We start from the raw sequence: 27878 nt of genomic DNA, 5'->3' as shown, positions 1-27878 counted from the left end.
GGGACTGAGACCAGACGATCCGTCACAAAATTGTGATTCCGCTTGAAATCGGAGATCCTACCGAATCATGACTAAGGAAACCAACGGTACTTTCTGCAGTTTGGCTACTTTACACGTCTCACTCGATTAACCTCCTCAAAACGCCACCAACTAGAGGTCTGGTTCCCTTCTCGGCAGCTGATACAACCCCGGCCGGTCTTCACCATAAAATCAGAATGAATCATTGATTGAACGCTGCAACAGAGGTATAAAATTGAAACACAATGAGGTTGAGGATATCCCTGGTTTGTTTGTTTTTGCTCTTTTTCGCTTTTGCTGTCTTCCTCTCGTTCTTTCCCCGCGTGGAGGTTCACTCATGGCTGCGCCAGTTTACTCAGCAGAGGAACGGGTGGTGCGCTTGGTAGCTCCACCCTTGCCAGTATCCGCGGAGGAACTGGAGGCCTCGGTCTTCTCCTTGGTAGATCCGGCGGCCTCCTTGCCCTTCTTGGCAGGAGCGGGAGCCGGGCTGCTGGCGCCAACGGCCCCGACAATGACCAGGACCATCGTGACCAGCAGAGCAGCCAGACCACCAGCCACATCGGGAACCTGCTTCACGGCGTTGATGGGGTTCTCCTTGGAGAGGCGGACGAAGTTGTCAACCTTCTCCTTGATGTGGCCCAAGGGGTTCTCCTGGAAGCTCACGCTGGGCTCGACAACCTTCTCCTCCGGCTTAGGCTTGTTGGCCTCCTCCTCGGCCAGCTCAACGGGGTGCTTGACATCAAAAGTCTCCTTGCGCAGCTGCTCAGCATCCTCAGCGGAGTGACCAACGTAGATGTTGTCGAACAGGATGTCGTTCTGCATAGTCCAGATCTCAAAACCAATCTGCGTGGTCGTTAGTCGCGAATCCAGGAAATTGGTGGAGACAGAAACTTACAGCGCCCATGGCCTCAAAGTTAGAGGGAGTCTTGTCCTCAAAGTAGGCAGGGTTGGCGATCTTGCGGGGAGCCCAAGGACCCTTGTAGGCCGGGTTGTCAATCAGAGGAGCAGACCACTTGCCCTTGTAGTCGGGGTTCTTCTTCAGAGGGGCGGTCCAGGGGCCACATCCAGAGGCCTCCTGGCACTTGGGGTTGGGAACGGTAGGGGGAACCCAGTCACCATCCTCCTCGTCATCCCAGTCCTCGGGCTTCTCGGCCTCGGGGTCGGGAATGCTGGAGGGCTCATCTTCAAGCCAGTCTTCGGGGATGGTAGCCTCCTCGTCAACAATCTCGAAGGGGGCCTCCTCGTCCCAGTCCTCGGGCTTCGTGGCCTCGGGGTCAGCGATCTTGGCCTCATCAACCCAGTCGGCAGGCTTCTTGTCCTTAGGGTCGTCAATCTCCTTCTCGGGGTTGACGGCAGGGGTGAAGTCCTCAAGCAAGCTACCCTCCTTGACGGACTCGCCATCAATCAGGATCTGGAAGGTCTGGTCGGGGTTGACGACCAGAGTGTAGACAGAGGTGACCTTGGAGGTACGGGCAGCAGGGGGGGACTTGAGGTGCTTCTCCTCGTACTCGCCGGTCTTGGGGTTCTTGTGGCGGAAGATGAAGTGAACCTAAGAAATAAGATTGTCAGCTTCTGTTGTAGGTTGCAGCGATCGGCAATGCATCGTACCTTGTTGGTGGCACCGCACTTGTCGGGACCGAACATGATCACGTAAGGAGACGAGTTCGAGAATTCGTCAAGGTGGAGCTTCTTGTTGTCCTGGAGAAGCTTCAGGTAGGCACCACCGCAAACGAGGGAGTCTGGACCACTGTTAGCGCCCTGCGCGCACTACCGACTCGTCTCACTTACTCTGCGGCTTCACCTCATACTGGACGACAAGAGACTTGTCCTTGTTGTCGATCTTCTTGGGGAACTTGGCCGAAATGGCGTGGTGGGCAGCGACGTTCTTGACAACGAGACCCTTGTCACCCTCGATACCCTTGAGGACAGTGGGCTCCTCGACAGACCATTCACCAACATAGGCCCAGTCTTCCTCCGACTTGGAGTCCTCCTTCTTCGCGTGAGAGGGAGTCCACCGGGAATCCCAGTCATCGGTGAACTGTTCCAAGAAAGGAGCCTCGATGGTGGTGGGCTGATAGCGCGCGGTTAGCAAGGCGCGGCGACACCAGATACCCGCCAGAGATTACTCACGGTGAAAGTAGGCTTCTCCGCCACGGAGGTGGTCTCGGGCTTCTTCTCAGTCTCCTCAGCATGGGCATAGCCCATGATGGAGGCCGAGGAGACCAAGGCAGAAGTCAAAGCCGCGTTAAAGCGCATGGTGGATGGCGATCGGCGCTCTTAACCAGAACGTCCGGGAGGGCTTTCAAAGGAAGGAAAGAGGAAAACAAACAAGGCGAGCAAGCGCACCAGCAATTGAACCTCCGGGGAGGAGATGGTAGGGAGGAGAGATAAAAGGCAAGCTCAACAATCAAGTAGCTGCACGGGGAATGGGAAGGGAGAGGAGAAGAGAGAGAAAGGAACCGCTGGTGCGATGGTTATATAAGAAGACGCAAGGCGATGCATGAAGCTGGGAAGTTCAAGGTGGCCTCTTCCGCTGCCGCTGCTCCTTGGGGTAAAGTCCCGCCTGCCCGATCTGGTTAGTCGCGCTTCTCCAATGTTCTGCGGATGCAAATCAATGCAAACCGCGGCCTCTGATTAGGTATTTGTCCGTCTCGGTATTATTCTACATGGTACTCCGTCTTATGGTCGGCATTACAATGGATCGAGATTAATTCTCATCCACTCCCAAGGTCCTTGCATGCGAGTGCAACCAAAAGATAAAAGATCCGGTCCTGTCATCCTGCTTCCCCTTCATCCAGCAACGGTGCTGGCTTTCCATCCGAGGCACTAGATTCTTCTCTACCGTCAGTGTCTACTAGTGTCCACCAATGACCGGCGATGGCGCGAGCACTCCCCGCTACCTTAATGCGTTAGTGAGGTGATTGCTGCTTCCCCTCCCCGCCGCCTGACATTTTTTCCTCTTTTCGTCATACATCCACTGCCTCGCCCGTACGACTTCAGGCACGGTCTTTGCATTACCGGTATATAGGACTCTTTCTCCCATTCGAAGGAGAGAAAGGCGCTCTGCAGGTATTGCTTGATATCCGCGACAGCACCTGGGCCGATCGTCCGAGCTATTCGATCTAATCGACAAAACTTGCGGGGATCTCACAGCCGCTTAAAAGATCTATCATCATGGCCGAGGAAATCCAGAAAGACAACAATGACCATTTGGTCCAGTCGTCTGACCCCGAGCACCCTGCCAACAAGATCCCTGACCTTTGTCGCCGGTTCTACAACTGGGGTTGGGTCACCGGCACCGGTGGTGGGGTAAGAATCGTCGCACATCGATGGCGACCATGTTTCATCGCTAATTGATCGCAATAACTGCATGTAGACCTCCATCCGCCATGGCAACCACATCTTCATTGCTCCTTCTGGTGTGCAGAAGGAGATGATGCAGCCCGACAACATCTTCGTCCTGGAATTCCCCACGCCCAAGTACCCTCCCTCGGAGCGCAAGTATATCCGCAAGCCGCTTAAGCTGAACCCCTCAGCCTGCACACCACTGTTCCTTACTGCTTTTGAGCAGGGAGCTGGCTGCTGTATCCATACTCATTCCCAATGGGCGGTCCTGGTGACCCTCCTGGTGGAGCGCGAGAAGGGCCCGAACGCCTGCTTCGAGATCAGCAACATTGAACAGATTAAGGGCATCCCCCGCGGCAAGGGCAAGGGCATGCTGGGCTTCTTCGATACGCTTAGCATCCCGATCATTGAGAACACCGCATTCGAGGAAGACCTTACTGGAAGCTTGGAGAAGGCCATGCAGCAATACCCTGACACTTATGCTGTCCTGGTGAGGAGACATGGAATGTAAGTGTCATCTCTCTTGACCTGCCGGTGATGGTAGGCTTACGATTGTGAATAGTTACGTCTGGGGAGATGATGTCGCCAAGGCCAAGACCCAGTGCGAGAGTCTGGACTATATTTTCCAGCTTGCTGTGGAGATGCACAAGCTTGGTCTCCCGTGGGTGAAATAGACGGACATCCTTTAAGACCTGCACATTCTAGTTTTCATACCACGTACCCGCCTGTGCTGTATGACGCTCGCAGTTTGAGGTCTCTTCTTCGAAGACAACCCAGTATGATGACGATACATATGAAATATATGCACGAATGAAATACATGCACGAATGACTCCGTACTCGCAGTTACGATCTTTTTGTAGAGTGCCGGGGCTGGGAAACCCAAGTAATTATGCATTAGGGGAATGCGCTGGTTAGGATTAGAATCTATACAGCGGACCAATTTGCTTTTCCGTCATTTCAATTCTTCGAGTCTACGAAATTGTAAGCGTCCGTGCATCATCCTCATGCCTGGGGGATGGGACTCCTGTCATAGTTGGATTCCCCCAAGGAGCCATTGATCTTGGCGGGGGAACCCTAATCCGTAGTTGGACGGCGGCGCGGATCATCGGGCTACGGCAACCTGGTCGCTCGCTCCAACTCCCCGACTGCGGTCTCTCACCAACACTTCACCCGGTTCCTCGTTGCTTTAGCTAATTTCTATCCTTACTTGACCCACTTTGTCTCTCGATCTACCGCAGTCCAATTTCGGCATTTCCTATGGATCTCGACGCTGGCGACTCCCCGTGGGGCGGTAAGCAAGCAGGCAGTCACGGATACAATCGCATCGTGCCTCCTCTAACCCAAGCTTGCAGACGTGCCTTCGCAATCAACCACCAGCCATAATGTGCCACAATCCGAAGCGGAAGAAGCTTGTACGATCCCTACTTAGGTTTCTGTCATCCAACGACTTCTCTACACATGCTAACCTGGTGACGGTTTACAGCTCCGGAACAACCGACACAACAAGCTAGCTCCAATGCCCCCCGTTCTCCCGTACGACGAGGCCCACGAGGCACCCGAAGAATCAATGCGCAGGCGACAAAGCTAGAAGCGGTGGATGACTCGTTTGATCCGCTTGGTCCACTCGGGGACAAGGCCGAGAGCAGTCCCCATGAACAGGCACCTACCCCGCCCCAGAAGGAGGCTTTCGCAGGGCGCAATGTTCGGCCTACATCATCTGCATCCCAGGTGTCTGCTGGAGCCACACTGTCGGATTCTGTGAACTTGGAAGAGGACGGGGCGGGATTCAGAGGGCCTCCGCCAGTACAACCCCCGAGTGATGCGGAAGGGTCGAAACGCCAATCCCAGCCCAGCATCAGTGTTGAGAAAGCTGCGAACCCGACTTTTGAGATCACCGTCGGCGATCCGCACAAAGTCGGCGACCTCACGAGTAGTCATATTGTGTATCAAGTGAGAACCAAGGTAGGTTGACCCTGGCCCTGGGATGCTGTTGGCTCCGCTCACACTGCACATAGACAACTTCCAAGGCATACCGACAGTCAGAATTTACTGTCAGCCGCAGATACCGTGATTTTCTTTGGCTGTATAATTCGATGCATAACAACAACCCCGGTGTTGTGGTTCCCCCTCCTCCAGAGAAGCAGGCGGTGGGCCGCTTTGATACGAACTTTGTCGAGTCCAGACGAGCTGCCCTCGAGCGGATGCTGAACAAGATTGCGGCGCACCCTATTCTCCAGCATGACGGTGACCTGAAGATCTTCTTGGAGAGCGAGACCTTCAACATGGACGTAAAGAACAAGGAAAACAGAGAGCCGGATCTCGGCCAAAACAAGGGCATGTTCAGTTCGTTTGGAATTAACGTCGGCGGTGGTGGGAAGTTTGTCGAGCATGATGATGTAAGTTCATCAAGTCTATGCGGACGGATCGATGTACTGATGGCACGCTAGTGGTTCCATGACCGGAAGATCTACCTTGACGCCCTGGAGAATCAACTCAAGGCATTGATGAAATCTGTGGACACGGTGGTGGCGCAGCGCAAGGGACTGGCCGAGGCTGCTGGTGACTTTTCGGCATCCCTCCATGCGTTGGCAGCTGTCGAGCTGTCGCCTACACTTTCTACCCCTCTGGAGGGCCTTTCCGACCTTCAGCTACGCATAAGAGAGCTGTACGAACGCCAGGCTCAGCAGGATGTTCTCACTCTGGGAATCACAATCGACGAGTACCTACGCTTGATTGGCAGTGTCAAGACTGCTTTCACTCAACGCCAGAAGGCCTTCCATAGCTGGCACGCGGCGGAGGCGGAAATGCAGAAGCGCAAACATACCCAGGAGAAGCTTCTCCGACAGGGCAAGACGCAACAGGACCGTCTGACTCAGATCAATGCCGACGTGGCCGATGCGGAAAGGAAAAGTCACCAGGCGCGGCTGCTGTTCGAGGATATGGGTCGGCTGATGAGAAATGAGCTACAGCGATTCGAGAAGGAGAAGGTTGAGGACTTCAAGTCTGGCGTTGAGACCTTCTTGGAGAGTGCGGTTGAAGCTCAGAAGGAGGTAAGCAGCTACATGCCCGTACACCAGCTGTCGTGGTCGATGCTAACATGTCTCAGTTGATCGAGCTCTGGGAGACGTTCCTCTTGCAACTCGATGCGGGTGAAGAAGGCAATCCCCTTTACGGCAACGCGGGCGATGCTGCGCCTGCGGTCCAGGGGGCTGCCGAAGCTACTCCAACAGAAGAGGCATAGGCATCTGTACAAAAGCAGCCACGACTCATTGATGTCCCATCCATTTCCCTTGTGTCTCATCACGTAAATTGTCACTCCGTCTACTTACTGTGAAATGCGGCCCACACTTGTTTTCTCTTCTGGCGAGTCTTTCACGTATGCAATCGGAACACTATCTACCAGCGTCCTGATATCAACGGTCCCCAATGTAGCATTAATTGTACCACCTCGTTTGTTCACATCAATCCAACGCATCTTTAAAGGCCCTATCCTGAAGCTGGAACCACCGATGCTGAAACTCCATTTGAATGGTATGGTGTACTGTACATAAAGCCGAACAAGATCTGTATCGTATAACAACATGGAGCGAAAATCAATGAAACCCCCTAGCTCCCATCCCCATCCTAGCGCAATCGGATTAGTTCTTCTTCCCCGGCTGCTGCTCCTCCTGCCCAAACGAACTAATCAGGTCCAGCAAGTTGTCATCCTCTTCTTCAGCGGCAGCGGCCTCCGCAGCAGCAGCCTCTTTGCTCTTTGCCGGTTGATCCGTCTTCGCATCCTCTCCCTCCACGACCGTGTTCACATCCCAGCTGCGACCGAACTTGGCTCGGAAGGCCGCCAATCGACCAGCCTCATCATCCTCGACGCTCTTCAGCTTGCTTGAAGTCGGGTTCCAGAGCAGAGTGTTGCGCGTATCACGGGTCGAGCGGTAGACAGGGACGGGGGAGGAAGTGCGATGAGTGAAGGTGCTACCATCGGTCATGGTGATCAGCTGGGTGAACTGGTAAGGGCGCTTGGGACGGCGGAGGAGAGTAGCATGTCGGCATTGCGAACAGATGAAGGTGGTGGAGGTCTGGACGCGGGCGGTGGTGGCCGCGCTGCGGCGGAGGGGGGTGCTGAGGGACATGGTTGTAGGCCGGGAGGAATTGAGAGGACGCCGGAGGAGAATATGGATTGGCCTGGGAGGTGGAATTGGCTGGCTCGAGACCGGAGATGCGAAGCAACGGTTCTCTCCCTCTGGTCTTTGGCCGACAAATTTGGGCGGACCCCCGGGATTATGTCAGCATCCCGTGCCTGCTTTTTCTCGTCGCGCGGACTGGCAATCGGCTTGCAATGAACCAACGTCTCTCTTCTCCGGTCTGTGGCTAGCATGATTGCCCATTGATCTGCTGCTGGAGTTCGTGTGGATGTTCATGATGAATTTGGAGGGCTCCGAGGGTCTTTTCTCTGCTTTCCTTCCTGTTCTCTTGCCCCTCTTGCCGTGAGCTTGAGCTCCGTCCGCGGCGGGATAATGCTTCCATACTCTCAAGCTATGCTTGCGGCCAGTCGGACGAGCCATTGCATAGGTTTGTGCATTTATAGTTCTTTCATGTGTAGCAATGAATCTAATACTTTTCATTCAAAGGCCGAACTGCAACTCTTGTGCAAACGGCTCTCCGATCCGGACTACTGCAATCCCGCAGAACGGTCACCAACGTCGCCCCGAATGCTAAGACCCTCTCCCAATCCGATTCAGAGGCTCGGTATACAAAGAACGATGCCTCTTCCCTATGCGACCAGGTCCGTCTCTTGATGAGGCGAGTCCCATACCCTGTCGCCATCATAACAGCCACGGATCCCCACGGCCCGGCAGGTAAGGCCTTCCGCGGAATGACCGTCTCCTCCTTCAACACCGTCACCCTCAGTCCGGAACCCGTCATCTCCTTCAATGTGCGCCGGCCTTCCGAGACACTTAGCGCACTTCAATCGTCGAAGCGCTTCCTCGTCCACCTCCTCGCCCCCAGACAAAGAACCGCAACTCTCGCTCGGGACTTTTCCAAGGGCAACCATAACCTGTCCCTCTTGGCCGGCAAGAGTGAATACGAGTTTGTTTCGCATGAGCATACCCTTCGTGGCGATGAGGTTCCCTCTAGACCACTTCCGTTGTTGCGGAGGAAACAGGATACTGGATCAATGGACTCGGAGGACTTTCCCTTCGTGTTGGAGTGTCAACTTCATCCACAGGGGATTCAGGTCCATGATCATACTATTGTCGTGGGGACTGTCGTTCGAGCGCTGTCAGGACAGCTACCGAGACTTGACTCGGAAACTAAGGCGACAGACCTTTGTCTGACCTATGCCAATACCCATTTTTGGAAAATGGGCCATGAAATATGACGTCCATTGGCCATCCACTGGATGCTGGGGCTCTGACATGGACATCTTGGATGATCTCTAGATATCGGTAACTGAAGTAGGTCAGTTCCTTTGTATAATACACTACACGTGCATCCTCTCCGGATCTTATTGGCGTTTCATCACATGTACATAGAATTAGATAGATCCACTTTATCTCAACAACTTCAGTATTATGGTATCATGAATAGCAGCGACTAACATGAAACCCCCAGTATAGCTTTCAACAGCCCTATTCCTCAGTACAAGGCACGGGATATCAAGAATCCTCCCTGAGACTTCTCCAAGCCAGCTCGAAACACCTGACAACATAGACACATACATCTACCAGACCTTACTCCAGCACATCTAATACCAACCCACAATCATACTACATCCAATAGTACTAGTATAGTGTTAGCTCAACCTACAATCCAACCACAATATACACTTTCCCATATACACCATCTCGATACACATCGCCCCCACCCCTTCCACATCCCACCTACATCCTACCCCCAAGCCTGAAAAAACTACTTCCTCAGCAGGAATATACATCACCCCAGTCACACATTATTCCCTCCTCTGTTTATATCGACCTACACCTACACCTACACCAAGAAAGAATATACACCGTTGACAAGAGATATATGTATTCATTAGAAGCATACTCATCCAAACGCAGACCCGATACCAGCAAGTCCAATTAACCCTAGTACTATACTAATATCCTATAGGAAACGGGCTTATGAGCGAAATCACCCGACAAATAATCGGAATCCTCCCCGAAAGCGAGGAAGGACCCTTAAATTGATTGATAAAGAAAAGATAAAGATAAATCAGGTGGCTGTATTCACTACCGCTTACGTGGGATTGCATGTTAGCCCTAAGTTGGTGTCTATGCTTTTTTTATGCTTGTTGGGGAGGGGTTTGGGGAGGGATTTCTCGGGGTTAGGGGTTGGTTGGTTGGTTTCTGGGTTTGGTTTGCTGGAGTAGTTGATTGAGGAAGGGGTTTGGTGTGAGTCTGGAATATCTGGTTGTATTATGTGCTTCGATTGGGAGGGTATCTATGCTTGGGATATTGGTGGTCAGTTGGGGGTAATCTTCTGTGTTGGCTTTTGTTGGCTTGGATTGGGATGTATATAGTTAACTGGGATTATATGTATTTGAGGGTTAATGTGTTTCATTGGCAGGATTTCATGGCCGAGTAATGGCGGGATATAGGTGTCTTATATGAACATATGTGGTGCAGATATTTGGGATCCGGAGGAGATCGAGCTTACCTACTATATATATCTATCTACTAGCATATGCCATAAGAGAACGCTGCTCATGATTGAATCCGTAATATGCCAATACAGGCAGCAAAAACGGACAAGAAAAGGAAACTGATATCCCGCTCTTCCGACTCGAGGATCATTCCATATCAACCCCTACCTACTCCCATATTGTGAAACATCCAGTGCTACACGAATCTGACCATGAAGCATTCAGAACCAAACCAGTATTCCTCAGCCCTATTCAACCAGCAAAAAGAGAATGCGCGACACCTCTGGGACTCGAACCCAGGCGGGCGAACCCACAGGCTAAACAGCTAGTACGATAAGGTAGTAGCAGGCCTGCGCCTTAACCACTCGGCCAAAGTGTCTACATTGATTTGTATAGAAAAAGGCAAGACTCATCAGCCACGTGGAAAGAGATATCCCCCAACCTAGGGTGACCCTACCTTATAGATAGTTAGTGATGGCCATGCTAGCTGACATAGGCGAACCCCAAACAAGGAACAAAGTTTATCCTCAACATCCGGAATAACATAATCTTTTCTACGGAGGGAGTACTTGGGCCTTAGACAGCCAAACGGGCTTTCTTCGCTTTATTGTTAAGCTTCCAAGACCTGTGCGGCGGTACAAAGACCGTTACTTTGACTAATTGGCCATTTCAAAGTGTTCAATCTGCGCTGGCTGATAACACCCGAACTTAGTCAAGGACTTAAAGTTAGAATAAGCATAATCATCTACCAATCAGACACTTTGGCCGAGTGGTTAAGGCGCAGGCCTGCTACTACCTTATCGTACTAGCTGTTTAGCCTGTGGGTTCGCCCGCCTGGGTTCGAGTCCCAGAGGTGTCGCATATATACATGTCTTTTTGCACTTTGAATTTATCAACCTTTTTGGTTGATGTGTATATATATATATAGTACATGCTATTTATTGTATCGCGAGTGTCAGAGTAGCGTGGTGGGGGGATTATATATCCACGCTAGATAGGGGCTTGCCGGATTCCTTAGAATTTCTGTAGAACGACCGTCCCGCCTGCAATGGCACAAACGCTACATTACGAATGAAAAAAGTCCGGCAAATTATGAATAGGCTCTACATATTACACAAGATTTCTTTGTTCACAGGCGATGGAATACCAGGACAAAGCCGCACGGCTGCGTGGACTCGTCAAGACGATCCGTCTCGGGCCCGAGAACCCGAGGCAGGTAAACCACCATACAACCTTGAGCATCGATGAACACTACCTAGCAGTAACCGGAACCACACGCACCAGGAACACGCCCGCTAGATCCCCGAAAGATCCACCAAGACTTGCCCTCTACCTAGCCTAGTTGCCCTTACCACCGGCCGAGCTGGGACTGCCACTGCCACTTCCACTTGCACCGCTACTCCCACTGCCACTGCCACTACCACTGCCACGGCTGTCGGCCCGCTGAAACGGGGTGGAGATGGGTCTCATGATGGGGTTCGGAGTCACCCCCTCAGAGCCCGAATCCATCCGCTTCTCGGCAACGGTGTCGGACAGATCGAGCTGGAAGGGACCCCGACGGTTGGAGTCCAAGAAGTCAGCACCGTAGAGACTGCTCCGCGCAGATCGATTGGAGAAAGACCGGTCACGGTAGGTAAAGTCCGTGTCAAAGTACGTGCCGGTGTTGCCGAGCGGAGAAGTCGGGAAGTGTTGCAGGTACGAAGGCGGCTGGATTGGACTGGTCGGGCGGGACGAAGTGGCACCTACGGGAGACGACGCGTGCTGCAGCGGACTAGATTTCAGCGCCGGGAAGCTGAGTCCCAGCAGAGATCGGGTGCTAGGCGCAGTCGTCGTCAAGGATCCCAAGGAGATGCCGGGCGCCTCGGTCAGAGGGTTCGTGCCCGGCAGATTCCCTTCCGGAGTAAGCGGGGCAGAATCCAGGAGCATCTGCTGCTGTTGTTGAATGGCTTGCTCAATCGCGGCAGCTTGCTGCCACAACTGATTGGTGCGCAGTTGGTACTCCTGCACAGATTGGCTGATGCTCGCAAATTGCTCGTTGAAGTTGGCCTCCAACTTGGCTTGATCCTGCTCCCTAGCAAACTGCTCCGCGGCACGACGTTCCCGCTCGTTGAGACCTTGCGCATTGGCAGAGACGATCCGCTCGTATTGCTCATTGACCCGGGTACGGCGGCCCTGGAGACGTTCCTTTCTCTGAATGGTAGAGTTCAGCTCCGACTCCAACGAGGACACCTCACGAGCAACAGCGGACCGCGCAGCAACGAGCTCTTCCTTGGCCAGGTTCAGCTGTTCCAACTCGTGATCGAACTTGGCCTTCTGACTTGTCCATTCCTCGAGTTCCTCCTCGGGGATATTCTCCAGATTGTCGAGTTGGCTTTCGAGAGCGGCCGTGGCTTCTTCGGTTTGCTTGATGTTTCTCTCAAGTTGCAACGAGCGCTGTTTCTGTCGGTTCTCATCGGTGCCACTCTGAAGACGATGGTTGTAGTTGTCCAGCTCTTTCTTGATCTTGGATATGATGAGTTTGTGGTCGTTTTTGGCCTTTCTTAACCGAGCACGTTTCTCATTCAGCTTAACCTCGGCGTTGACGATCGAGTTCTTGAGTGTGGTGGTCGGCGAGGACGGACGATAGGACGGTTGCGGCGGAGTGGGGATTGAAGAGACTGTGGGTGGCCAAAATGAGACAACTGTTTTAGACAAACTGAAGGCCAAACGAGGTAGTCCCTTACCTTGTTCCGCGTCAGTTGCAGCAGGAGTCTTGACGCTCATGACACAGATCTCTTCATCAGTATCGCTCCGCATAAAGGAGCAAGTGTAGGCGCAGTTCGGGGCGAGTCCTGAGACCTCACCCCGCCAGTGCACCGTGTTCGATCCTTTGGGGGCATCCTGCACTTTGGTAATGGTGGCGGTTGCCCACAATGCGCCGTTGACACAAACATAGAATGGTTCCGATTCTTCATTTCCCAGACGGCCAGCTTCACAGACTCCAGAGACTGCGGGATCGTCCAGTGAGGCAAAATCCCCCGCGGCAAACTTGATAGTAGAACTATCGACTTCGGTTATCCAAACAAGCCCATCGTCCAACGAAATGCCCTGAAGATCTTCTTCTGTCATCGTAAGCCCCCTACCAGTTTTGTTGAGAACCCTAGAATGCTCATATTCCCTCATCACCGTCACCTTCGTGCTCGCGAGCGCAGCCCAAAAAGGTTGACGGTTCCGGACCTGGTTGGCCTGCCTTCTGCGTTTCTTTGCCGAGATTAGTCGATCTCTGCCGTCCTTATGAGTTGCTGGCGTGACAATTTGACCATCGGCGCCGATATAAGAGGAGACGCTAGCCCCGGACTCAAACGCGGAATCGATTTGTGTCTGCGATCCGGCAGATGCTTCGGTATCCGCACGCTTGCCATTCCGAGGTGGAGCCGGCGACCGGTTTTTGGCCATCGATCTTCTCGCCATGGCGGTGCCTGCCTGAGCCAGGATATGAACCGCAAGGAGGCTGCGGATCCAGCTTGGAGAGCTTTGCGGTTCCGTGCGCCGAAACTCGGGCGGCATGAGATGCGAATATTGCGACAAGAGATCGGGCGAAACGATCTTTGCGGAGAGCAGGTGACCTATAACAAAATCCTGTATACCTTTACTGCGAATAAGATGTAATACGAGAACGATGCCAACGCAGAGGGCATTGACCCCTCCATTCTTTCCCGACCCTCCTCCGCCTAGCGTGATGGCGACTTGCACGTGAGCGAGATCGAGCGCAAAGTTCTGCGCCCAAGTCCACATGAACAGACCCCAGAAAAGCAAGCAGAACCCATCCATGGCGATCATTGTACCGAGAGACGGCGTTCCGGCAGGACCCTGGAAGATGTCGAAGTTGGAAGTCAAGGAGCCAGACGATGCACCACTGGGAGGCATGAAGGTGAGGGAGGCGAACAGGAACTGAACCAAAGTGAGAACCATAGGCGGCAGCTGCAGAAGAAAGATGAGAATGGCGATGGTGTCGTACATCGGGCAAGACTTGAGGATGGTCGACGCTAGCTGGAGTGGATTGATAGAACTCGACCTCTTCGAACCGGTCGCCGGCTTCTCCGTCCGACGCGACGCCTGGCCGGCAAGTCCGCCATTCTGGGCCACGGCGCCATTCGTCTGCCCATAAGACATGTCCGCGTTACCCTTAGCATAACCGTTTAGCAAGCCACGCCCGTTGCCATCCGCCTTCGAGGTTTCCGCCGTGCCGTTGACCTTGTTTGCCGTCGTGGTCGATGAAGCTAAAGCCGAGTCGCTGGAAGAGCGAGAGGCGGGCCAGTCGACCTGAGTGGAGGTACCAGTGTTCGGGGTAGAGGCGCCGTTCGAGTTTCCATTCAAATTTCCATTGGACTTTTGCTTGTTCACTTTCTTTCCGGGACCGACGAGACCATTCTCATGCCGATTGCTATGACTCTTCCTAGCCGTGGCCGATGAACGTGGCATGGACGAGGGAGCCTTACACCCAGGTCCGAGTCAGCTTGGCAGGGAGGAGCCAAGGACTTGGACCAGGCGAGAATTGAGGACGAAGACAGCGTCGAAAAGCAAGAAATTGGGGAGAAGAAGGGGTGGGTGAGTGGAAAGGAAAGGGAGGGGAAGTAGCACCCAGGAAGCGTGCGGGAAAAGGAATGACAAGAGGGGATCAAAAGTCGGTAGGGTAAGGACTAGGATGAGAAAAGGAAAGTCAGAATGATTCGGATTGGATATGGGGGAGGGTGAGTAAGAGAGGGTGGCGGGGGAGGAAAGAGAAGGGAAAAATGAATGAGGTTTGGTAGACTTTTGGGTCTGGATAGACGAGGCGGGAAAAAGACGAAACGATGGAAAGGTTGGAAACGGATCGTCAGAGAGAAACGCTAAGGCAGCAAGGCGGCGACCGCCGGCCAATACTGCGCACGCTGCATGCCTCAGGCATTAACACATCCCGTCACGTATGGTATGACTGGTTACTTTCCCCGTACGGTACATGACGTACCTCTCACAGCGCCGCCTTCCGGTTGGCTGGTGACTATCCAAATCCATTCCTCGACCGATTTTTGAGGCGATCAGGATAGAGGTTGAGACCAGCCACGGGGATCGTTGAAGCCAAAACATCAATGGGGCTCTTGCTTACTTCTTCCTTTGATGAGGCCCTGGCGGAGTGTCTAATTGCCCGGAACTTCAACGACCGTGTCCATAATACCGTCAATTACAGGGGAGATTGACACCTGGCTCTTCAGCCACATCACTTCAAGAGTAAGCTCGCTTCATAACATTGGCACCGGCTCGAGGCATCGGGATGGGGGCCGGATACTAGCAGCTGCTTGGGTTGAGTGATTGCTCTGACAGCTCCACCGCCTAGGATCTAAGCCTCCTGTTAATCTCAGTCTTACATGAGGCCACTTACACCCACCCGTCTTCAGCTGGCTTCCTAACATACTCGACGAGGAACATTTTGTTGACCTCGCTCGATCAATGGGAATCTCCATGCCAACCATTTTACCCATGTGATCGGGCAGTGCGGATATTCCCGCATCGATTTACAATCATCGTGAGTGGTTGTTGAGCTAGCTCCCCGGCCTAAGCATTTGTGGACTGATGGTTGCTGAAGACGGCCTCGTAAGTTGGATGGACTACGTGTTCAATCTGGCCCTACCTGCAAAGCTGCTGCCATTGATAGGCCCGCGGATCTCAGCGCCAGTTAATGTCCGTTTACCCCTCCTTCACACGCAGTCACCCTACATATCACGTCTTACCCGCTAACCACTAACAAGACCCGGGGTTGCGCTTTATCGGGTAAACCAGGCCTAGGACCTAACTAGATAGGACGATCTGGCGATCCCATCCTTCATGGGATATCCTCGTTGTTTGTTGTTCACGCATGCGATTCCCCGTACAAAGCCGTCAAAAGAATTATCCATTGGCAGTTGGCAGTACTCCGTAGAGAGCTATGGCATATCGTATACTCTGTTATCTCTCTATCAGCTAGCTTGCGTGTGATATCATGCAGAAGCACGGAGTACTCCATATGTCCTCTGGCTCGTGACTTGCAAGTCGAGATAAGCATATCCTAGCTCCTTAGTTAGACGGGTGGTTTGGCTCGTCAGTTGACACTGCGTGGGAGGTTGTACAGCTGATAGTTCGTAAAGATTGTTACTCCGTACACATGCCAACTCCGGAACAGCAACCTGTAAGGAGATCATTGTCATGCCATTGGCTTCCCGCGCAAAAGAAAGTAGGAAAAAGAGGGCCAGGGAGGGATGGTATTTAATGGTAAGCCTTCCAGTGACACCGTCAATCTGGGGGATTGTCCATCTCCCTCGAGAAATTGTCATCACAGACTGACATCTTGTGGAAGGTCCAAGGCAATGAGATTAGATAAGCCCGTAAGCGTAATTTTACTCGCTATATATAGGTAGTACCGTATCATACCACGATGCGGTATTTCACCGAACGATCTCCACCCAGGTAACATCATGACTTCCTCGCTTTTCTTCCGGCAAAGCCGTCTATACTATGTCGGGATGTCACGGTCCGGATAATCTGCCTGTCACAGGGTAATTGGGATGTTCGTCATCTGCTTCTGCTGGGTTGGATGCAGGATGATAGGCAAAGCATCCTAATCCGATTGCGTTGTTCACGGACAAGAAAGATCGACTAGCCTTGGAATCGGATGGGTGATCGACCGTTTCTACCCTAAAGTGGACAGTCGCGTCGACTAAATTGAAGGGTTTGCCGGTCGTGCCCCGCCAGCCTTGTCAGATGATACCAGGATTATCCCGTCCGTTGTCGTTGAGCTGTAACGACAAGGTATTGGACCCTTGATGCTAGTAGTAATACGGAGTAAAACCAGATGCAAATACCAGGTGGTGAATGTGCAGGTGTGCCCATATTGCACCTCCTCATCCAGCACCATCATGAAATCTCTACTGGAATCGAGGCCATCAGCTCGGGCACTGGCCCCGATACCGATCTGGAAAAGCTTCCGATCAGAGACACTAGATAGGGTCTAGAAGAGACTCTGTGGCGCAGAGAAGCGGGTCAAGCCGTGACGAACCAACAAATTGCAATCCGATTCCACGGCAACCATGATCTTGTGTTACTGCACAGAATAGGTGCCAGACTTGTCGAGGTCGTCATCAAATTCATCCATTCTGCCTGTGACCTGAGATGGAACGAAAAGATTATCTGCTGAGCCCTTATCTTCTCTTGTGTATTATCACCACTGAAAGACCAGCATTGGGGTAGACATCACATGGCGGCTGCGGGCCTGAGCTTCGGTAGGTTATCGTTCTCAGCTGCCGACAACCGAGCCGAGCCAGCGGCTTCAACTTGACTTCCCGATTTCCAGAACACCGATGTTCTGCCGTGGCCTCAAGTCTCGGTCGGATGATTACAGGATGTATGCAACAGAGCTTTCTTGTAGCCAATATGAGTTGCGTCGATGCAATTTGCTCCAGCGATGCTGGCGGTAGGTTGACTGCACAGCAAGTCCGCTTTGCAGGAACCTGAATCGAATGGCAAGTCATTTATTGATATACTGTTTGAATATACAGTGATATCACCCATTGTCCGCCCATGGCTTTAAAGTTAATGGAGAGATCCAACGAATCCTCCCTAGCTCTCATCAACTTTTCGTCTATCAGATTCAGCTGGCCAGACAGACCTGTTGGCAGATGTCCTTCCTATGTAAGATTCGGCAGAGCTGGAGTGTTGATGATAATAGCCAGCTTGGCAATTGACGCACCGATGACCTCGGGCAGCTGGGATAGCCATGTTTTCGGAGCGGTTCCTTACCTTAGAAGGCTTGTACTGGATATGGGCCTCTTATCAAAGCTTCCGTATCAGTATTTGTCATTGCGGTGTGACAGAAACTATCAGCTACTCAAAGGAAAAGTTAAGAATGCTCAATGGCATTGCATCAGGCAAACATCCAGTTAGCAAAACAGCTTGTTTCCTAAGACTGGCTTTAATAGCTAATGGCAATGTAATATCCCATGAGCAGCAGGCATACGACGTTTCAAACATCTTGGTTATGCCACAATGGTTGTGCTTGGAAATTTAATGCTATCATCTCCTTCTGCTGACAGCCTTGTAATGTCATAATGGCAGGTTTCGACCAACACCTATGAGACACCTGAAACCCCCAGGTCCTTGATTAATTTTATATGATGTGCTTGGGGTACGGAGTACCCCAAAGCTACCTAAAACAGATCACCCTGGAAGATCCCAAGCGATCCATCAATAACAAACAAGACCGATCACCATCGTCGATTAATCCGAGAGATTGAATGGAGAACAGCGATCTTTACTCCCCACACTTAATATATATAATTAGTTACAAATACTCACACCTTTCTGAGGTAGAAGTCTAGGCAATCGAACGATTCGGGAAACGCCTAGGGTTACGTTACATCCACCACATACCGCAAAGCAAGGGGGAAAGGGGGTTGACATTAGTGCAAGCATTCCCATCTAGGCCTGGCTCTTCAGCCATCAGTTCAATATTAGCTCAGACTCATAGGGAGATGATTCGGGTGTCTCAGAATGACGGTAGCCCCGCATATCCAGGGGCTGTTAGAATTAGCCTCATTCAAGGTATGATGCCCTTGACGTTTTTGTAGAGATACATGTTCAAAACAATGAGGTTAGCCATGTTCTTAAGGTTTCAACTATATTATAATTCGTTCAGAAGTCCCCTATACGTGTGACTTCATACTAATACAGCTATCATGGTAACTATATAAAGAATCGATTTCTCTGCGGAGTAGATGATCCGTAAATATCCAGGCCTTGCTTCCAAAATCATTGAATGTGTAAGCAATTAACCGAAGCAGTTCAACCCCTAACATACACAGCAATGAATGAACAAAATCTAGATGTATTTTTACAAAGCGCTCTGCGAATGCTATATATACAGTGTTTACAGAGTACAGGATTTCGGATGGGACTACCAGGGACAATTCTAAATATTCAAGTTAGAGGATAGAAGCCAATCATATAAGTAGCGTAAGGAATACCACCAGAGACAAGACTTGGATATGCACGCCGCTGTTGTGATTTTACATCTAAATCCCAGTTGCTATAGCATACTATCAAATTGAGATCAAGATCAGAATCATCCACAACACTTAACTTTAGCTCAAGTATCAGCTCTAACCTTGTATATAAAACATCTACCTGCTATGACCACATGTAATGCGTGGCGTACTTTGGTTCATCAACATAAAAATAGGACAGATGCCCGCAATACTGCCTCTAAACCATGGGTTGGCAGTAATAGAACCATAGGTTTCTGAAGTTAAAGACCGTGGCTTCTATCCAGAAGCAAGTAATCCGAAAACCAAACAAGCTCTGGGTTAGAATCAGATACCAGCCACCTGTTTTCATTTACGGTTGTTTTGTAGTCGAGCGATAGCCTCTTGTTCTGCTCTTATGCATGATAAGACACCGACTCCTTTCCAGGCCAGGGTAGTGCCGAGGCTGTGCCGGGCCCCCGCCGGGTGAGGCAAGCTTTGCTTGGCCTCGGAAGGGCCCCCGCCACCTCTGAGTGAAGAGTACAATTTGTAAAATTACTGTACGGTATGCAGTTCAGGTTCGTACATTACCAGTAAGCTTCATACGTTACAGCTCATACGGTGCTTACAGGACGTGCGTTGTAGCTGATCTATACGAATGCTCTACGATCGACCATCTACATACACTGCTGATCTGGGTTCTGTCGGCATGCGAAGTTGCCTGAAAGCGGGAACAAGCTGCGGTGCCATTACTTCGCGGATCCGGTATCCTCGACCGCGTCCTCCCGGTCCCAGCTCTCCGTCTCCAATGTGCGAACCCTCGTTTCGATATCGAGAATTCGCTGCTGCCAGAATTTCTTGGCCTGCTCCTGGAGCTTCCAGGTAGACATGAATTGCTCGAAGACGAACGGCGGGAGTTCCGTCTTCTTATTCGCCTTGTAGTCATACATGGTAATGTCCTCGTAAACACGGGCAGCAGGTCGTTGGCGAGCCTCGGAGATTATCATGGCTTGAAGATGGAACCCATGATGAGGTGCTTTAGGGGAGCTCGGGTCATGGACTAACTTGTGGTACACCGTAACTTTATCGGGGTACGTCATGGGCTGTGAAGAGAGACGTAATGTTAGCCAGTAACCCCATTTCTCTTAGCAGAAGCACCATACAAATTTGTAGTCGATTGTGATGCTTCGGAGAATGAGGCCGATGCCCTTCGAGCTGACAAGATTAGTCCACTCTTTCTTATGAGCCGGGTCTATATGCATGGCGAAGTTGCGGGTATAGTACACCCGTGCTGTCTCCGCATATCGGGGGTATGTCACGTTGTTGACATGTCCTAGAGAGGTGCTCATGAATGTTAGGAACTGTGCTGATCTAGTAGTCTGGGATAGCGCATACCCTTGTCTCATGAGTTAGTCGAATCCAGTCAACGCTTATGTAGTATTTGATGTCTTACCATGCTATCCTGTTCGATGCAAGTCCATACATTAGCATTTATGCACGATACCATAAGTAAGCCTCCATATGACAAGTGTGTATCATACCATCTCTCCCCACGCGACGCTTTGCTGGAATAGACCCCTTCTCGTCTCATCGGTCAGATAGCCTTCGCTGCCAGCGACCAATTCCCGCCAGTCATTTGCAATTTGCTGCAATACATCCCCGGCTTCTTGAATCTGCGGCGGTTTCAAGCCAAACATCATGCATCTGCCGATTCTTCGCTTGGTCATAGTCAGCCATCGGGGGTCTATGCCGTGGGGTTTCTTTGGTGTTGTTCCGGGGTCAGACGCAGGGGCATCTTGCAATGCGGTCGAGACGGAGAAGAGGCGGGCGCTGAGTGGTGAGTTCCGAGCGGACAATACCGCGAGCGATCGTTTCCTGAATGTTTGTAGGGGTATCATGCTTCGAAATTAGGTGTAGATGGTGAGTGTAGTCTGAAGGAAGGTGGTTGCTCCCGACCCATGAGCTCTCACCTCGGCTAGTTGTCCGGCGGTTGGAGCTTCGGCTAGCCCCGCGCATTCCTTCCTCCGCGCTGTCACAATACCCCCGAATTAGCTGGTGACGGCTTCCAAATCATGGCTGCGGTTCCTCATGATTATATGCCTCGATGTTCTCTTCTTTACCCTTGGTCCCTGAGGTCGGCATATTGCTCAATGACCTTTGCTTAGTCATTGGAGCAAGAACGCCCTAGAGCATCATACTGATTGTCATTGTTGCCTGCGAATATTGCGCGAACACGATAGCCAATACTCAGAGGCGAGAAGCTGAGGTTAAAATCCTAGGCGCTTGCCAGTAACATCATGGTACGGGTATGTTCAATGATATATGCAAGATTCATTCGTTGCATATGCATTGTCCCTGCCCACGAAGTGCGCCATAAGCGAGAGTTCGCTGTCATTTGGCTGTATGTTTAGCATTTGCTTGCCATACGTTGGACGAGTGGATCTCTGGGTGCAGTAAACCCGAGCACTCCCACCTTAAGCCTGGAATAATTTGTCCCATCAGATACATGGATGGTTACAACATTCCAAGCCGAAGCACCCCGTCAATTTCTCCTCTCAGTCAAGGACACCCCCATAATTCTTAATTTAGGACTTGGTGTTGTAGATCTCACTGGAGGCGCCGTAGTGATCACCTTTGGCTCAGTCAAAGAATATCATGTTTTGAAACCCCTGATATTCAATAGTAAATCGCCCCCTAATCAGCCCTGCCTATAAAGATACAACCCTGGAAGGACCTATCAAGACTCCGCCATAAACAACTACCCTTACCCCTCCGGAAAATCAATCCAAACAGCCATATCAAGTCATAGAAGTATATCCTACATGATATCGGAAAGCCCCGATGTATCAACAAGTATCCGAGCTTACCCGGTCCGGCAGCCCCTCCGAAACATCGAAATCGAGATTCCGTCCGTGCGACGTCACCGATAACGTTCCAGCCGGCTAACTAAAGCTGGGGGACAAACAACTTCCTCGATCTTCCCAATTCCCACCTACCGTTCTTCAGAGATCCCAACCCCTGCTTCATTAATTGACCGCACCACTCATGATGACGAATCTACAACTCCGCTCGCAGGTAATCAATATCTACAAGGGTATGTACATAGCCTTTCTCAAACTCCTGCTTCGACTGCATGTGAGATCTCAAGAGTTTCTTCAAACTAACACCCCACCGATGACAGAACTCCTCTTTCTTGGCCGCGAGTACCCACTGGGCTATGAGTACTATCGGAATAGGTTACACAAAGCTTTCTCTAGCCAGGCACATCTGGAAAATGAGGAACAGATCCGGAAAGGTATTGCGAGAGCGGAGTTTGTTAAGAAGGGTAGGTTGGATCCCCTTCTCCAATTGTTTGCGCGGAATGAACAGAGAGCTGATTGTTGGATAATTGGCACAGAAATTGAAGCCTTGTGAGCTACCCCATGCTTTCCCTCTGCCCTGGAATCTCCCTCAGCTTGAACAACTGTCGAGGACCGTCGGATCCTACGATGCCTTGCCTACAGGCGGACGATCAAGTGCATACTATCCGAAGGGCTTGATAATGTTCATTGTTATTAAGTTCCGCATATTATCCAAGTACATCCGAATATTCATCATGTCATGATTCTCGAGATTATACACGCTCGACAATGTCAACGTCAATAACTGACGAAAACGCCCAGGTACTATCTAAAGCGATACCGCACCTTGAAACAGCGCTATGATAATAAATGATGCCGGCCGTCCAACTTGTCGTGGGCCTAATCAACACGTTCTCAAGAAGATTACACAGAAAAAGTAAATGCGAAATTGAAAGGAGAAAAGTGGGGGTATCACCAATATGAGAGAGCAATGGTCACGACGATTTTCGTGTCTTTTTCTTTCCCGCGTTCGCCAGAACACCAACAGTTGAGTTCGTATCCTCTCCGCCGAAGTCTGTTCATTTCTTCCGACCCCACCAAGCACTTACTTCTAAGCACTCTCCGTTCGCGAGGCCTCCCTTCTGGAACAGATCGGCGATCATGGCAGCCCACCATCTGTCCCATTCATCTCTGCTCTTGCCACTGGCTTCCATGAGGATAGGCTCCATGCCTTCAATCATCTGAATTACTGTCAAGAGGGCCGTGCGCCGAATGGACAGCTGGTCTGCGGTCAATTGCCTGCGCGACCCCACTGGATCCTTCCCTTGTCCTTCACGTTCCCACCGTAGTTCTCCTAGCGGGATAGCGATGCGACGACTATCCACGCCCTCTAGAACATCTACCTCTGAGTTGAAAGACAAACCGATTGTGGCACACGGCAACGCCGTCAATTTGCGACGGTCAAAAGCCTTTTCAACCCAAGAGTTATAGTCCTGGAAGAACTTGTTCTGCACTCTTGTGAACGGGGTCGCGGCGGAGAACGTGTAAGTTGCGGTCGCATCGGCCGTCTCCTGTTCCCTGGACGCTAATTTGCGGGCGGGCGCAGGGTTGGGAAGCAAGGATCGGAATACCCAGTCGGAATCCCAAACTTCCAGAATCCCGCCGGATTTGAGGACCCTCAGTGGCTCGCTTAGTCCGGACGCTTGCTGGGCCGGGCTGGATGGACACATTCCTGCGTCCTTAATGAAGACAAAGTCGAAATAGTCGTCCGGGAAAGGGAGGCGGGGCTTTCGGAGGTCGTGTCGTCGGAACTGCCAATGCACACCCTTTTTGCGCAGGTCGGGGGCGACAGAGACAACGTCGATACCATGGAAGACCACGTTACGGTGGCCGCGGCGGACGAAGTATTCATGGCTCATGCTGGACCAGAGGCCTGAACCACATGCGATTTCTAGAACCCGCTTGGGGGGTCGGTCGGCCATTTGCGGGTTGCAGAAGGGACCCCCGAAGACGCGCATGAGCATAAGCGAGCGCAGGGTCTGACGATGTATCTCCTGAAGATCGCAGGGGAGGGGATAGAGATTTTCGGGGTCTCTGAGGTATGTGCGATCCCCCTGGCGGACTAGGGGAAAGTTGGAGTAGTCATTGAGGGAGGTTAGGGAAGAGGTCGACGTCGCGGCGAGGGTTGGACCGGTCGAGCTGGTAGTCGAATGAAGATCGGAGCCCGAAGCTGCGGCGGGCGTAAAAGTCGCGGGCCCATTTGACATCATATCCATTTTGACAGCGAAGATTGGGTTGTCATCGATCTGGTTCTGCTAGCAACCACAGTTTGCATTCTCGCATACAACAATGGCAGCGCAAATCGATCACGGACGGGGGAGGGACTCGAGTATTATGCACATGGTACTGTAATTGAAAGGAAAAGCGTAGGAGGCGAAGTGAAACAAGCGCGAGTCGGAGGGGCGGGGGAGCGAGGATGAGAAAGTGAGGCAGTCCGGATACAGTTCCAGGCGGCCTCGACCCATGGGAAGAGAGACCGAGAAGGAGAGGAGAGAGCAGAAAGATGGAGGGGGGGCAAAAACCATGAAATCGCCCCGGCTCGATTAAATGAACCCCCCCTTAGGGCCACTCCACTATGACTGCGACTGCCTTTTGCTACGACTAATCATCTGGCGGGATTCCGGACAGGCCCCCCAGACCTCTTTTGGGTAGTACTGCTGGGAAGTCAACGGGCCATTTTGGTTTTGATTTTGATTTTTCTGTTTTCTTTTTCTGTTGCCCTCGTTTCCTACTAGTCGGTGCACGGTACGAATGTCTCTGTCGAACGACTCCGACGAGGGAGACGAACGATGCACCTGCTGCTGCTGCTGCTGCTGCTGGTGGCGGACAAGCTGCATCCACCGCAGCCGTCGTAGGTAGTATAGGCCTACGGAGTACACCAAAGTCCCTACTAACTAACCGCCTGCATAAGCCCTGCTGATCTGATAGACACCAGTCAGAGTTCTTTTGACTACTGTTTTCTCCTGCAGCAGGATCCAAGATCAGCAGCCCGAGGGACGGATTATTGGCTCGATTATTTGCTTTGACTGCTTGGAAGGGTGGCATCTGATCGCTCTCATGCAGAATCAGTACTCCGTACGGAGTACATACGAGGGACTCCGTATGGCGTATCCCCAAGACGGTGGAGTGGTCTCGGCTACCCACCGGCCAAATCCGGGCCATTGCCTGAAACTGATTGAATGGTCAGAAAGGATCAAGGTTGCAGCGAGCAAAACGCCATCCATGGATCTAGTTGCAAACTTGCAACCCAAAGTACGGCCGATCCAGCTGCTAACGAACTGATAACGATAACCGCCGCGACGAAACCGGGCACGTCCACCTTCAGTACCCTGCTTCATCCCTTCCAAGTTCACGGGTCGCCCTTTCAATTTCTAACGCCCGTTTCCACCCTCCAGCCCACATTGAGCCCTGCGCGGACATACCGGCAGCTCGGGAGAACCGCGGCAGGTTTTGACGAGCTTCAGATTGGCCCGTCTCCTGAAGACGGAATCCGCCCGTTAGACCCGGGGGGCCGAAGGGAAAAAATGCATCGGGAAACTAAATGAAGAATAATAAGAAACCCAAATAAGAGCTTGGGAGACGGAAAGATCCTGGAAACCGCCTAGCTCAGTCTCAGGCTTTTTAGGCTACAAAGGTAACGGAGAAGGCAAAAGGGTACGGAGTAGCGACCGGCTGTTTGACATCATGAGTGTGTTGGTGTTGGCGACTTGCGATTATTTTGGGTGGCTGTGTGGATCTGAAGAATAATCCTCAACGACGGCGTAGCCGACGCGACCACTCAATCGCTGACTAGAATACAACTATCCAGATTCCAGACCAACCCTAATTAATTCGCCGAGGGCTTCGGAGGAAGACAACAAATGGGTCAATAATAAGGGATGACAAGGATGAGTCCAGATCCTGGTCCATCAACTAGTCTCCATCTCACAAATTTACAACCGTTTGTTGGCTTGAAATATATTGACCTGGAAGGGACAACTATACTCAGTCTTAAATTCAGGAGAAAAAATCATAAGAATCATAATGGAGAACATAAAAAATCAAATCCATTGTTCTCGCCTCCATCCTGCAAGTGTGCAACGCTCCGCCATCATCCAGGATTATTATGCATGCCGGGACCACTCTTGGCCTGAAAAGACACGTGCTGGCACGGGTCACTTGTTGCCCTGTCAGGGATTGCCTCGAATATCATTAGTCCGACAACACTACTATTCTCACTAGTCGATTCGCGGTAGTTGGATTGTTCCCGAGCTCTGGGATTTTTCCGTGGTCCTTCTGGCGTCTTTTACTCCGTATTCTGGGCCCCTTTTTCCCTTTTCTTGTGGATGCCGCTGACACTGTGGTTTCTTTCGCGTTGTTGTTTTGTCAGTTACTCCGTAAGCTGTCAGCACATCGGAGGTAACCAGATGCAGAATTCTTCATACCGATGTCATGTCGGGGTGTCAGATCTTGCAATCTCACTACTGTTACTTCCCAACTCCGGAGGAGGATTTGACATGAATAAGCTGATTCCGAACGGAACGTTGTAGAGTCGTACACCCACACCTGTCAGCAAGAATTATTCTGCTTGGAAAATTCTTATTTGTCCGACTGGTCAGATCTGATTCTGTGTTGCCTTCCATGTGTAAGTATGGGGTATATTACAAGCTTTGCAACGCCGATACGGCATTCTATTCGTCTTACTGAACTGTGATACATGGAGCTTTGATTATTTGATTGCTGTTGTATTACCATGAGACACTTACCATGTGTTTCTATGTCACTACCTGCTGTTCTGGAACCTTACATTTGATAGTTATCTACATCTAGTCTGAATCAATCCTAATGAAATGAGCTTACTTTACGGAACTCGCAAGCTGAGTAGTAGGTGACTGCTTTCAGAAACTAAATCCTCACACTCATATAGTCAACCCCATAAGCCAAACCAAGATCATACCCCAGCTGGATATGTAGCGGAGCCTATCGATAGATCTTTTGGTGATTTTCAAAGCTAGCGATCACCACCCGAGCTGGATTCGGAAGAAGCGATGTTTAATCTAGATTTTAGATAGTGCTTGGTCTGATATCGTTTGCAGAATATGGGTTGGGAGAGTGTTGTATTTGGGGATGATGTACTAGATCATAGATAGCATTGCGTAGAAGTGGTCTGTTCTTGGGGTTGGAGAAAGTGGTGGTCTCGAATCATTGAGTGATTCTAGATTGTTTGCACATGTCATGTGTGAGAGTTGGAGAGAGCGATAGATCTTGGTGAGCTTTCACCTCCTGTGGGTGTTTTGTAGGTTTTGCTTGGAGTTGAGCTTGTTGTGAGACTACCTGCACGGCATCCGCTTAGAGGGCTTGTGTGGGAGAATTTCAATGACTAGGATACTTCATTTAGAAATCAACTTGTTGTGCCTTTGTTTGTCTGATGTACTCAAACGAGCTGAAAATGTTACGGGGTATAAAAGGGTGGATGTAGTAAGTACATGCCGTATGACACTGGGCAGCCACTATCTACTACTCAGCTGGAAGGATTCCAGACGACTCAATCAGTACTTGTCTATTTCAGTGTACTTTTTATGAACATGGGTATATTTACTATCTCGAGCTGAGATGAGCTTGCTTTATCACTGTAATTGTTTGTTCATCATTGTAGCTTTATGACCTCGTATTTCTCGTGGATCTTATCACCTCCGCATCGGTTTGGGTTTGCAAGGGGAATAGTACTACAACGAAATGGGAAGAATGTCTTGGACACTTCTGGAAATATGGGCCCCTTAAGCCCACATAACGAATCGCTACAATCTGTCCAGACCTTGCTCGATAGCGCCTCCAAGTGTCAGTGTCAGTGATCGCAAGCAATAAAGGGATGCCATATAACAGAATACTATTATATAGCAAGGGATCGGAACCAACCGAGTGAGCCACCGTGCTGCGATGTGGCTTCGATACGGACTCCGTCATAGGGTCGCGGGAGCCTTGG

At 51.2% G+C, this 27878-nt stretch overlaps 12 protein-coding genes and 2 non-coding genes across 14 annotated transcripts; 8 read left to right on the top strand and 6 right to left on the bottom strand.

The window, feature by feature from the left end:
- Positions 1-25: 25 nt before the first annotated feature.
- clxA (calnexin) lies at positions 26-2525 on the bottom strand. The gene is made up of 5 exons (XM_025716859.1): positions 2149-2525; positions 1807-2089; positions 1627-1757; positions 914-1567; positions 26-861 (listed from the first exon to the last, which is right to left on the bottom strand). Exons 1-5 carry the CDS (start codon positions 2272-2274, stop codon positions 370-372), a joined length of 1686 nt encoding a protein of 561 aa, XP_025575405.1. The 5' UTR covers positions 2275-2525; the 3' UTR covers positions 26-369.
- A 243-nt stretch (positions 2526-2768) lies between these two features.
- mde1 (methylthioribulose 1-phosphate dehydratase MDE1) lies at positions 2769-4275 on the top strand. Its single transcript, XM_025717772.1, has 3 exons — positions 2769-3327; positions 3395-3870; positions 3926-4275. The coding sequence occupies exons 1-3, from the start codon at positions 3193-3195 to the stop codon at positions 4035-4037; spliced, it is 723 nt and encodes a 240-aa protein (XP_025575404.1). The 5' UTR covers positions 2769-3192; the 3' UTR covers positions 4038-4275.
- A 221-nt stretch (positions 4276-4496) lies between these two features.
- On the top strand, positions 4497-6805 carry BO80DRAFT_69723 (sorting nexin 1). Its single transcript, XM_025724720.1, has 6 exons — positions 4497-4656; positions 4718-4777; positions 4849-5327; positions 5381-5761; positions 5813-6415; positions 6472-6805. The coding sequence occupies exons 1-6, from the start codon at positions 4623-4625 to the stop codon at positions 6604-6606; spliced, it is 1692 nt and encodes a 563-aa protein (XP_025575403.1). The 5' UTR covers positions 4497-4622; the 3' UTR covers positions 6607-6805.
- Positions 6610-6959, top strand: BO80DRAFT_69727 (uncharacterized protein). Its single transcript, XM_025724721.1, has one exon. The coding sequence runs from the start codon at positions 6701-6703 to the stop codon at positions 6914-6916; it is 216 nt and encodes a 71-aa protein (XP_025575402.1). The 5' UTR covers positions 6610-6700; the 3' UTR covers positions 6917-6959.
- On the bottom strand, positions 6657-7588 carry BO80DRAFT_425055 (mitochondrial 54S ribosomal protein bL31m). Its single transcript, XM_025719428.1, has one exon. It carries the CDS (start codon positions 7490-7492, stop codon positions 7004-7006), a length of 489 nt encoding a protein of 162 aa, XP_025575401.1. The 5' UTR covers positions 7493-7588; the 3' UTR covers positions 6657-7003.
- Positions 7589-7714: 126 nt separating this feature from the next.
- On the top strand, positions 7715-8908 carry BO80DRAFT_406787 (flavin reductase family protein). The gene is made up of 2 exons (XM_025717771.1): positions 7715-7931; positions 7991-8908. The coding sequence occupies exons 1-2, from the start codon at positions 7877-7879 to the stop codon at positions 8740-8742; spliced, it is 807 nt and encodes a 268-aa protein (XP_025575400.1). The 5' UTR covers positions 7715-7876; the 3' UTR covers positions 8743-8908.
- Positions 8909-10283: 1375 nt separating this feature from the next.
- Positions 10284-10387, bottom strand: BO80DRAFT_t147. Its single transcript has one exon. It is a non-coding gene; the product is annotated as a tRNA-Ser (tRNA).
- A 376-nt stretch (positions 10388-10763) lies between these two features.
- Positions 10764-10867, top strand: BO80DRAFT_t154. Its single transcript has one exon. It is a non-coding gene; the product is annotated as a tRNA-Ser (tRNA).
- Positions 10868-11346: 479 nt separating this feature from the next.
- Positions 11347-14819, bottom strand: BO80DRAFT_406784 (putative ubiquitination network signaling protein; the record flags this gene model as incomplete). The annotated part of the gene is made up of 1 exon (XM_025717770.1): positions 11347-14819. Exon 1 carries the CDS (start codon positions 14467-14469, stop codon positions 11347-11349), a length of 3123 nt encoding a protein of 1040 aa, XP_025575399.1. The 5' UTR covers positions 14470-14819.
- A 4803-nt stretch (positions 14820-19622) lies between these two features.
- BO80DRAFT_425052 (thioesterase family protein) lies at positions 19623-20992 on the bottom strand. The gene is made up of 4 exons (XM_025719427.1): positions 20558-20992; positions 20470-20478; positions 20180-20350; positions 19623-20119 (listed from the first exon to the last, which is right to left on the bottom strand). The coding sequence occupies exons 1-4, from the start codon at positions 20912-20914 to the stop codon at positions 19766-19768; spliced, it is 891 nt and encodes a 296-aa protein (XP_025575398.1). The 5' UTR covers positions 20915-20992; the 3' UTR covers positions 19623-19765.
- Positions 20993-21375: 383 nt separating this feature from the next.
- Positions 21376-21806, top strand: BO80DRAFT_69616 (uncharacterized protein). The gene is made up of 2 exons (XM_025724719.1): positions 21376-21464; positions 21519-21806. The coding sequence occupies exon 2, from the start codon at positions 21527-21529 to the stop codon at positions 21728-21730; it is 204 nt and encodes a 67-aa protein (XP_025575397.1). The 5' UTR covers positions 21376-21464; positions 21519-21526; the 3' UTR covers positions 21731-21806.
- A 147-nt stretch (positions 21807-21953) lies between these two features.
- BO80DRAFT_69562 (electron transfer flavoprotein regulatory factor 1) lies at positions 21954-22833 on the top strand. Its single transcript, XM_025724718.1, has 4 exons — positions 21954-22110; positions 22198-22341; positions 22414-22426; positions 22679-22833. Exons 1-4 carry the CDS (start codon positions 22062-22064, stop codon positions 22728-22730), a joined length of 258 nt encoding a protein of 85 aa, XP_025575396.1. The 5' UTR covers positions 21954-22061; the 3' UTR covers positions 22731-22833.
- Positions 22704-24403, bottom strand: BO80DRAFT_425050 (class I SAM-dependent methyltransferase). The gene has a single exon (XM_025719426.1). The coding sequence runs from the start codon at positions 24130-24132 to the stop codon at positions 22936-22938; it is 1197 nt and encodes a 398-aa protein (XP_025575395.1). The 5' UTR covers positions 24133-24403; the 3' UTR covers positions 22704-22935.
- A 1742-nt stretch (positions 24404-26145) lies between these two features.
- BO80DRAFT_69560 (uncharacterized protein) lies at positions 26146-26527 on the top strand. Its single transcript, XM_025724717.1, has one exon. It carries the CDS (start codon positions 26242-26244, stop codon positions 26443-26445), a length of 204 nt encoding a protein of 67 aa, XP_025575394.1. The 5' UTR covers positions 26146-26241; the 3' UTR covers positions 26446-26527.
- The last annotated feature ends 1351 nt before the right edge of the window (positions 26528-27878 follow it).

This window comes from Aspergillus ibericus, assembly GCF_003184845.1.
Source record: "Aspergillus ibericus CBS 121593 unplaced genomic scaffold BO80scaffold_19, whole genome shotgun sequence".
Lineage (NCBI taxonomy): Eukaryota > Fungi > Ascomycota > Eurotiomycetes > Eurotiales > Aspergillaceae > Aspergillus > Aspergillus ibericus.
This window is presented reverse-complemented; position numbering and strand designations above follow the sequence as displayed.